This window comes from Pipistrellus kuhlii, unplaced genomic scaffold, assembly GCF_014108245.1.
Source record: "Pipistrellus kuhlii isolate mPipKuh1 unplaced genomic scaffold, mPipKuh1.p scaffold_m20_p_123, whole genome shotgun sequence".
Taxonomy (NCBI): Eukaryota; Metazoa; Chordata; class Mammalia; order Chiroptera; family Vespertilionidae; genus Pipistrellus; species Pipistrellus kuhlii.
The window spans coordinates 85,110-95,986 of NW_023425431.1; the positions used below are offsets into that span (position 1 = coordinate 85,110).

General features: G+C 54.4%; 1 protein-coding gene across 1 annotated transcript; it reads left to right on the forward strand.

Annotated features, from left to right (window-relative positions):
- The first annotated feature begins 492 nt into the window (after positions 1–492).
- Positions 493–8,216, forward strand: ZIM2 (zinc finger imprinted 2). Its single transcript, XM_036434448.1, has 5 exons — positions 493–709; positions 2,326–2,435; positions 2,825–2,951; positions 4,361–4,456; positions 7,153–8,216. Exons 1-5 carry the CDS (start codon positions 493–495, stop codon positions 8,214–8,216), a joined length of 1,614 nt encoding a protein of 537 aa, XP_036290341.1.
- Positions 8,217–10,877: the final 2,661 nt, after the last annotated feature.

Sequence of the window (10,877 nt, forward strand, 5' to 3'; positions counted from 1 at the left end):
TCGGAATCCAAGTCATTTTTCCGTTCAGTGCCCTTTCTGAAATATTTCTAGCCTGCGCCTGTGGCTTTCCTGGCCCCGGGAGTGGGGCGGAGGCAGCGTGATGCCTGTAGATGTGCACGTCTCTGTGGCTATATATTTGTGTGAAATGAGCCAGCTTCCTTTGCCTCCGCTCTGCTCTCCCCGCCCCGTCCAGTCCTAGCTACGCAGGCCGTTCGCAAGTCTGTCTCTGTCATTCCTGGCGTTTCTGTAATCCTCTCCTCCTCTGAGACAGATCTTCTACAGCGGTGTGTTCCGGAGCAACCTGCCTTTTCCAAGTATCTTTATCCTGCGAAGGACCACGCGGTGAAGATGGCGCACAGGACGAGCCGTATGGACCTCTTGAGGAACCCGAGGCTGTTTTGTAGGCCTGGCCCGAGAACCACCCCCAGGCGAAACCCAGGGGTTCTGAAAATCTCTCATGAGAAGCTCAGGTATGTCCAGTCCCTCTCGGTGATGGGGACGCAGCAGACTCTGAGCCAGATCCGGGAGCTCTGCGGTCAGCGGCTGCAGACCCACACCAAGGAGCAGATGATGGAGCTGCTGGTGCTGGAGCGTTTTCTGGGCACCCTGCCCGAGGAGGTGCGGAAGTGGGTGAGGTCCCGGCGGCCCAAGAACAGCAGGGAGGCAGGGATCCTGGTGGCCAACCTGATCCAAGCGTGCCGGGAGGAAGGTGAGCCGGGAAGGCGGCAGCTTGCCACTTCCACCTACGGAGCGTCTGCTGTGTGCCTGGCGTGTTATCGAGGTGAACAAAGACGTGTGGGGTGGAGGAGAGGGTGCGCTGCGTCATCCTGGCTAACCTGCCTCCTACGACTTGGAAGACGTGCTTGTGTTTGGATTTTGCAGTTAAGATATTTTCTGAGATTGCCCACGAGCAAGATGGTCCCAGCACCTCCAGTACAGTTAATCCCCCAAAACCTTTTTCCTTTCAGTATCCTCCGTTCATTACCTTCAGTCCTGATTTTTTCTTCCTCCTTCCTTCCTCTTTCTTTCTTCTTTTTCTTTCTTTTTCCTTTCCCTTCCTTCCTTCCTCTTCCTTCCTTCCTTCTTTCCTTATTTCCTTCCTCATTCCTCTTCCTTCTTCCTTCCTTCCTCTCCTTCTTCTTCCTCTCTTTCTTTCTCTTTCTTTCTTTCTTTCTTTCTTTCTTTCTTCTTTCTTTCTTTCTTCTTTCTCCTTCCTTCCTTCCTTCCTTCCTTCCTTCCTTCCTTCCTTCCTTCCTTCCTTCCTTCCTTCCTTCCTTTCAACAATCTAGTCCCAGAGGCACCTGCTCTTTTTATTATTTTTGTTTTATTTTATTGATTTTTTTACAGAGAGGAAGGGAGAGGGATAGAGAGCTAGAAACATCGATGAGAGAAAAACATCCATCAGCTGCCTCCTGCACACCCCCTACTGGGGATGTGCCCGCAACCAAGGTACACATCCTTGACCTGAATCAAGCCTGGGACCCTTGAGTCTGCAGGCCGACGCTCTATCCACTGAGCCATTGATCACTGCCTCATGTACATGCATAATACCATGTACATGTATAATAATCCGGCCACTCGATGTATTAGTATCTCAAATGGGCACCAAGAATATTCTAGACTTTTGCTGGAGACCAACCACCTATTTGCCCTGCGCTTTCTATCAGCCCGTACGAAGGGGAAAACTGATCAGGTGCACGATCAATAGTATCTTTGATATCAAACAAATGAGGTGCTCAAGAGAAGTACACTAAGTGGCCAGATGATTATGCATTCAGAGATCATCATCATCTGGCCACTCAGTGTGTGTGTGTGTGTGTGTGTGTGTGTGTATCTTAATAAGAACTGCCATTGTATTTCATGCCTACGATGTGCTTTACCTATGTAACGTTAATCCTTACAAGAGTCTTTAGAAGTATAAGTTCTTACGGTTTAGGAATGGACTCCCTGGGGATTCTGAGCGTACCGTGGCACCGGGAACCGCGAACATAGAGGGGACTTCCGTTTTATTTGGGAGGCAACGGGGAGCCGCCCGAGGACTTAGGCCTGGGAAGTGACTGGAGAGCTTTTGAAGGAAGTGCTGTATTGAACTGAGAAAGCAATTCCTTCGGTCCTCCTCTTGTCACGGGCCGCCCAGAGCTGCCCTTCACCTCCCGGGGCAGGCCAGGGCGCTGTGGGCGGGGCAGGCCAGGGTGCTGTGGGCGGGGCAGGCCAGGGCGCTGTGGGCGGGGCAGGCCAGGGCGCTGTGGGCGGGGCAGGCCAGGGTGCTGTGGGCGGGGCTCTGTGACTGCTGCCAGACTGTGGCCATTTCCTCCGCCCTTCTAGATTTCCCCGCTCAGAGCCCTGGCCTCGCCGAAGAGAGGAACGCCGAAGACGAAGATCACCAGAAGAGGGAACCGACCACGCCAGACGCCTCGCCCCCCGCTGGGCGCGAGGTGAGCCGGGCTTGCTTCTGATCCGGTTCTTACCCAATACGGAGACCTCCCCTTCCCGGTTCCTGCGCCTTTCCTATCCGACGCACCACACCCTCATTTCCCTCACGCTTTCATCCTATCTGATGGACCCTCACGCCGTCGCAAAGATGGTGGCGCCCACAGCCAATAAGGAGGGGATATAAGATGTTTCTGACCCTCTCTCCCTCTCCCTGCCACTCTGTAAAAATAAATAAATAAATAAAAATCAATTTAAAAAATTAAAAAAAAAAAAAGACAGAGGCACATTGCAGGTCCGTGTCACCTGCTGGTCTGCTTGTCCACTTCCCGCTCAGTCCTCTCTTGTCCGCTCCTCCCCCCGCCGCTCGCATCGTTTCTGGCTGTCCTTTCAGGAGCTGGTGACTTTCCAGGACGTGTTTGTGCACTTCAGCCCGGAGGAGCTGAGCTCGCTGAGTGCCGCTCAGCGGCGCCTCCACCAGGAGGTGATGCGGGAGAACTACCAGAGCCTGGTCTCCCTGGGTGAGTCCGCCGCCCCCGGGCCCTGGCCTGGCCTCCGCTCACGGTTCTCAGCGGCGAGGGCAGTGGTTCCGAGCTCTTCTCTGTCCTCCCGTCCGTCAGCGAGTCTCAGCCCAGACCAGACACAGTATGTCCATGCCAAGTTCACTGTTACAACTGGGCTAACACTTTTCAAGCAGCTATCATATGTCAAGCATTAATCTAAGAACTTTATTATTTTATTTTATTGATTGATTGATTGATTGATTTTATTGATTTTTTTACAGAGAAGAAGGGAAAGGGATAGAGAGCAAGAAACATCTATGAGAGAGAAACATCGATCAGCTGCCTCCTGCACACCTCCTACTGGGGACGTGCCTGCAACCAAGGTACATGCCCTTGACTGGAATCGAACCTGGGACCCTTCAGTCCGCAGGCCGACGCTCTATCCAGCAAGCCACACTGGCCAGAGCCGCCGAAGCCTTTTTAGATAACCAGAAAATGAAATAAAATGTCTCCAGACATTGCCAGAAGCATCCTGGGGACATGTGTGTGAGAAACAGCCTCCGTTTTCCTTCTGTGTGAATTTGCGCCTTTTAAAAAAAATTTCTTTATTGATTAAGGTATCACATATTTGTCCTCAACCCCCCATTCCAATCCCCCACCCCTCCCCACACATACCCCTACCCCCCTATTGTCCTTGACCACAGGTTAGACTCATATGTGTGCACACAAGTCCTTTGGCTGATCTCTCCCTTTTATCCCCATCCTCCCTCTGAGGTAACCGTCTGGCCCATGACTCCTTGTCTCTGGGTCTGTTCTTGTTCACCCGTCTGTGTTGTTCACCATTTCCCCTAGATGAGTGAGATCATGTCCTACTGGAAATATTAGAATCAAAAATGAGGCAAGCTGCTGAGACCGGTATGGCTCAGTGGATAGAGCGTCGGCCTGCGGACTGAAAGGTCCTGGGTTCGATTCCAGTCAAGGGCATGTACCTTGGTTGTGGGCGCATCCCCAGTGAGGGGTATGCAGGAGGCAGCTGTTCGATGGTTCTTCTCATTGATGTTTCTAACTCTCTATCCCTCTCTCTTCCTCTCTGTAAAAAAATCAATAAAATATATTTCTTTAAAAAAAATGAGACAAGCAATAATCGTTAGGCTGAAAGGCAGATAAATCAGTCTGTAGTGAGCTTCTTTCTTGGGCCACCTGTTCTTTTTCAGTCCCAATTTCCATGTCCAACAGTTCCTTATGTGTACGTGTCAGCCGTGATATTTCCGTTCTGGCTGGTGGGCACCTGGTGGTGATGCAGGTCCGACCCTCCCTGGTTTGGTCCTGGGCGCCTTCCTTATTGTCAAGGGGCCTTTAGCGTCCCGGCTGGGAGGTGCCGGGGTTGGGAACGGAGCCCCTAAGTCTCGAGTCTTCCTCCTCCTCAGGGTACCACTTCCCCAGACCCGACATCGACATCATCGCGCAGCTGGAAGAGGAGTTCTGGGCGATGGAGGAAGGCAGCGAGGCAGAGACAGGCTCAGGTGAGGGGGAGGGACAAGCCGTGGAGACGGAAATCCCGGGACAGCAGCAGCCCCAGTCAGTCTGCTGGGGGGAGGGGCGGGGAGAGGGGTGCTGGGGGGCGGGGGGGGCGGGGCAGGAGCTGTCAATCAGGGAGCCTTCTTCAAAGCCCGCTCAGGTCAGGGACAAAGCGGGTCCGTGCTGTCCCCTCGGGCTCTAGAGGGGTCCGGTCCCCTGCATGCTCGGCCCTTCCTCTCCTCTCCTCTCCTCTCCTCTCCTCTCCTCTCCTCTCCTCTCCTCTCCTCTCCTCTCCTCTCCTCTCCGACGCTCGCTCCTCTCTCCGCGTTGCCCAGCTCCTGGGAGGTCTCGTTCCCTTTTCTCTTGTTCCCTTTTCTCTGCTCCCCCCCCCCCCCCCCCGCGCCCTCCGTTGGTCTGTGCCTTCGCTCTGGCCGCTGGAGGTCACAGGTCTGTCCTGGTGAACCGAGAGCGGTGGGACACACGCGGGGAGGCGGCCTCTCTGTCCGGCTGCCTCCGATTTCTCTAGGCCCCGCCCCCGGCTTGTGGAGGAGGCTCCCTCCTCCCGTAACCCACAGTCTGGTTCCCATCCCCCAGCCCCGCCTCCACACGCCCTCTCTCCCTCTCCCTCTCCCTCACCGTACAGCTTCCCCCGCGGGCCCCTACCGACATCCTTTTATAACTGGAGAGGAAGAACCTTCTAGACCAAGCATGTCACACTTCACATATGCAATGGGCATTCCAACTTAAAGCACAGAAACTCATCTGGCCGCGAGGCAGAGCCAGCCCTAAGACCACTTACAAGCACAGGGAAGCTTTTCCCACAGAAGCTCTGGACACAGCCTCCTCCTTTTCCATGGGTCCATTTGGGGTCACGCCCCCTCCCAGAACCATGAACACAGGCCTCCTGCCTCTTCCTGGGTGGGCAGAGAAGTGGGTGCCCCCGTCCCCGCACCCCCAGCAAAAAAAAAAAAAAAAATTTCAGGGACCACCAAGGGCACTCCTCTGCCTGCCTCGCTATCTCCCCCATGGCCTTCTCATCTTTCACTTGTTCATTCCTTCTCTGATGCTCTCCATCATTCCACGGGTCCTTCTTGAGCCTCTGTGGTGGGCGAGGCACTGTCCCAGGCTCTGTGAATCCAGCAGCAGACAAAACAGACCGAATCCCACCCGTGGGGCGGGCGGTTTAGTGGGGAGTGGGAGGTGACAGACACATAGACAAGTCATAGAGGGATGGGTGTGAGCAGCCAGAGCGACGACATGGGGAGGCTGCTTAAGGCGGCCAGTCAGGAAAGAACTCCTGAGGGAGGTATGAATGAGGAAGGTGTGAATGAGGGAGCCGGGCGGTCATGTGAGGGAGAGGGAACAGCAGATACGGCAGCCCTGTGGTTGGAAAGTCAGGATTTGAAGTTCCAAAAAACGGGGGGAAGGGTGGAGGAGGGAGATGGTCTGAGTGAAGCAGAGGTGGGTAGGAGGTGAGGTTGCAGAGACAGATGCTGGCCAGCCCACAAAGGGTTAGACTAAGGTCGTGGTCTGCAAACAGAGGCTCGAGAGCCACATGCGGCTTTTTGGACCCTTGAGTTTTTTAGCAAAAGCCAGCTTAGGAGGGCCCTGATTAAGTTAAAAACCATGTACCTACCTATGGCGTTTGAGTTTAAAAAACGTGGCTCTCCAAAGAAATGTCAGTCGTTGTCCTGTTGATTGATATTTGGCTCTGCTGGCTCATGAGTTTGGCCGCCACGGGGTTAAGGGATGTGGATTCCGTTCAAAGTTGTCGAGCTGGGAAAGGCATCCGAAGGTTCCGAGCCAGGGAGGAAGGTAGCCTTATTGACAGCTTCGAGCGGTGCTGTCCGGTGCGGCGGCCACCAGCCACGTGGAGCTACTCAAACGGACACCCATCCACATTACGTAAAATTTAAGATTTAGGGGCGCATTTGCTGCACGTGGCCTGTAGCTACTGCGTCGGAGAGCAGAAACAGACGTTGACATGATCACTGGGCATTCTATTGCGCAGTTCCGATCTAGAAAGATCCCTCCGGCTGTTCTCTGGAAAAACGGCCTTTAGAAAGGCCAGCAGAGCACCCGGTAGGCAGGCCCGAACGGCGGAGGCTGGGGCCGTGGCATTAGTGGGCTCAGGGGTTGAATGGGGACCGGGCAGAACCCGCAGAGACATTGGCCTGCCGGGACAGCAGCAGGACGAGGAAACAGCAGACTCGCTCAGGCCTTCTCCCTCAGAGACCCTTTCCCCCGTCAACTCCACGGGGGCGGGTCCAGTTACCCTCCTCCCTGCGAGTTCCCCGTCTGTCTCCTCGCCCTGCTGCTTCCTGCGCGCTCCGCTTGACTTGTCTGCGGGGCCGGGCCGGGCCGGGCTGCCACCTCCGTCTCCCTCCCGAACTACAGCCTTCTTACACGTGATCTCCTCGGCCTCAGGTTCTTCCCCATCCCGGGAGTTGCCTTGATCAAGCCCGCCCTTTGGACCAGCTTCCTCCTCCTTCCTCCAAAGAACACCCACGCGGTTAAAGCAAAAGACTTTCTGTTGCCAACCCCTCCCTCCCCGATCTCCGCGAGACGAATCCTGTTCCTGTCGGGGCCCCTTCTCCCTGTGATGGTGATGATGGTGATGATGATGGTGATGATGGTGATGATGGTGATGGTGATGTGTCTGTGAGTCCAGATAGTCGAGGACCTTCTGCGTTTCTTTTAGATGAGGAGACAGGACCCGAGGCCCAAGAGCCACCCCCAGAGCAGCGCCAGCCCATGGAAGAGCCGCACCCGCCCGTGGAAGAGCCGCACCCGCCCGTGGAAGAGCCGCACCCACCCGTGGAAGAGCCGCACCCGCCCGTGGAAGAGCTGCACCCGCCCGTGGAAGAGCCGCACCCGCCCGTGGAAGAGCCGCACCCCGCGGGGGCAGGAGCGGAGGGAGCGGAAGACCCGGAAGCAGGCAACCCCCGGCCTGGAGGGCCCCCGGGAGAGGCTGTTCATCCCCACGACCCACTAGATTTGTACCAGGCCCGCGAGCGGACACCCCCGCGCCAGGTCCTCGCTCGGGAAAGGACCCCTGTCCGTGACGATTCGGAGAGACATTCAGAGGGTCCCCGGGAAGGTCCCCCGTCGCCTGACAGTCAGCCTTCCCTGCAGCACGACGCCGCAATCCACACGTGCGAAGTTTGCCTGAGCTCCTTCAGCACCCGAGACGCCCTTCAGAGGCATTTCCGGATGAACCACGTGAGGAGGCTGTACTGGGAAAGCTTCGTCCTGGTGCCCTGCCTCAGCCGACCCGCCCCCGGTGATCTTCCTTCTGCTCCGGGCAACCCGCCGCCCGTGTTCCCGAATGTCCTCCGGCTGAGACCCGCCCCCGCCGCCCCCGCCGGCGGTCACCATGAGTGTGCCCACTGCGGCAGGGTCTTCGTCCAAGACGCGCAGCTCCACCAGCACCTCGATACCCACCGGGTGGTGATGGCCCTCCCGCCGCCGCCGGCCCCGCCCCGCCGCCGCGGGTCACACCTCATCCGCTACCAGCAGGCGGCGCACAGCCACGCGGGGGCCCTGGCCCACCAGTGCAGCGACTGCAGCAGAGCCTTCAACCAGAGCTCGCACCTCGTCTCGCACTACCGCACCCACGCCCAGGAGCAGCCCTTCCAGTGCAGGCTGTGCGGGAGGTGTTTCAGCCGGCCCTCGCAGCTCACCCGGCACTACCAGCTCCATCCTCCTCCGCCGCCGCCGCCTCCTCCTCCTCAGGAGGACCCCGGAGGGTGCAGTTGCAGCTGAAAACATTCCCAATGTGTCGCCCCTGAGAGAGACCCTCTGAGTGTGAGAACGCCTCCCGCCAGCCCTCGCCCCTGTTTGAACCACCCTGGAACTGCACCGCGGACACCAACACCTGAACAGTTACAAGAATGCGCCACGACAGCAAGCGTGTCAAACTCGGGGCCGGCGGGCCGCATGCTCGTGTACTGCATGCGCCCATCTGCCTCGAGTTTGACACGCTTGACGGACAACAACAGCCTTTCAGGAAGTTCAACGCATGCCTCCGTGGTCACACAGGCCAGAAAAGCTCACAGAATATTTGTGCTGAATAGGACAGAAGCTAGTAGATTTCACGCTTCTTTGGTGGTATCCATAGAATCAGTAACCTTGATTTCGACAACCTGACAAAAAAAACACCCCCCCACACACACACACACAGACACACATACACACATACACACACACAAAACTTATGACCAGCAGTTGGGCTCCAGACAGACAGTCTGTGGCCTGGGTTTTATAGAAGTGTTTGTATACGACATTCTCACCACACCGATGTGTCAGCACAGGGCGTGGTGGGAAGATTTTCCAGGCGTCTCTCTATGGATTCATCCCACAAAGCTGATGCAATTGGTAATATACAGGGTGTCCCCCTCCCCGCCCCCCGCCGTCGCCCGCCCCCTCCCTTCCCCAATGCAGACACGCACTTTGTTTTTTGTTTGCTTGTTTCAATATATTTTATTGATTTTTTTTTTTTACAGAGAGGAAGAGTGAGGGAATAGAGAGTTAGAAACATCGATGAGAGAGAAACATCGATTCAGCTGCCTCCTGCACACTCCCTACTGGAGATGTGCCCACAACCAAGGTCCATGCCCTTGACCGGAATCGAACCCGGGACCCTTGAGTCCTGAGGCCGAGGCTCTGTCCACTGAGCCACACCGGTGAGGGCCAGGCACGCACTTTGAGCCGGCTGCTGTGTCCCTAGTGAAGGTATTTATTCCATGTTACAGAGAAAGCAAATTTGAACACCGCCCCCCCACCCTCCGCCACTGTCACTTGACTTCCCCTTGGTCGTCATTGCTGGAGCAGGAACCTGAATCCAGGGGGCGGTTTTTTGTGTTTGTTTGTTTGTTTTTGTGTTGTTTTTTTTTAGGTTTTTACTCTGGTTCTTGATGCTCAACCCATTTTTTTCCCCCCTTTAAATTCCTGCCATGTCCTCTCTGAAGAAAAGGCATAGTATTGTACTGCCTGCAGCATGCTCCTCGTTAGTCCCACCCAGCACTGCCTCGCATCCAATCAGGGGAGGGCCCTCACAGTTCTCAGGCCCAAGAGCTTTCTTAGGGTGAAATCTACCCATTTCTCTCACGAGTTAGGTTTAGATGATGACTTGCAGAGACACTAATTCGGGGAAGCATATTTTTGCTGACCACTTCCTCGTTACTGATCGCTCTTTTTCTTTTGTCTGTGTGTGTGTGTGTGTGTGTGTGTAGTTTGTTTGAAGGGTTGGGGTTTCTTTTTTTCCTTTTCTCTCCCTTTTTTAATTCCCATTTGAAAGCAATATTTTTGCTTTCTTGGGCTCTGGCATCAAACGCACGACCAGCCTCATCTCAAATCCTAATCCCAGGCTGGGCAAACGTCACTCCTTAGAGGCTGGAGACCCCGATTGTACTAGAAATCTCTTTCGTGGCGTGTTGCTGATGTCCGAAGCCTCCCGTCACTGCCTCGCAGGGTGGTCAGACACAAAGGCACGTGGCCCCGGAGTCCCCGACATGACTCTTTGCCTGGGAGGCGGGCTGCCGCTATTGCTCTTCGCTGCCCTGCCTTTCCTCGTCCAGGCGTTTTTGAAGTTGGTCTGTGACGGTGGCGCCCGAGTCATGAAATGAAGAACAGACAGGACCTCTGAGCCACTCGAAGGCTCGCTGCACCACCCCTGCTTCTGCCTTTAGGACAGTTCCTACCTTGTCTTTGTCCTGTGAAATCTACTTCTTTCCAAAGTGTTCTAGGTCTACTCAGGCCCTCACTCATCTCAGTCCTGTCATTTCTCCCTTCGTCTTTTTTTTTTTTTTTTTTTTTGCTAAATCTACATTCCACCCTGATAATGCTTTATTTCCACGGCCTTACCTCTATTTCCTTAAACGTCAAGACATCTACTTAGAAAGAAAAATTTTAAATCACCTCAAAGGGAAGACATTTCATCAGATTTCCGTGATCATCTCTGAGATGTGATGTGATTTGTTGTTGTTGTTGTTGTTGTTGTTTGTTTGTTTTTTGCAGTTGGCTCGTTGGAGTCCATATCCAAACGTGGTAACCTGGTACACCGATTGCATTTGGTTATCTGATCTCTGGGTCTCTGTTCATCTAAAGAAGTCTCATCTCGGTTTTTTTAATGCCTTGTGTGACCCCAAGGATAATGTGGAGATAACACTCACCTCCTCTCCCCACCTGGTTCCTAATATGTCTGACTGTTTTAGTACTTTTCTAATATCCAGGTTTAACATCCAGGTTTAATATTTGTACCTTTGGGTGAAAAGGTTTCCTACCCAGGTTTAATATTTTTTAAGTTTAGAAGCACTTATTTTAAATTAAATTTTATTCTAAATTAGTGTTTTAAAAAAAATAATATAACGTGTCATTTTTGAGTGTACAGTCCAGTAGTTGTTAAGTGTAGTCATGTTGTGCAAT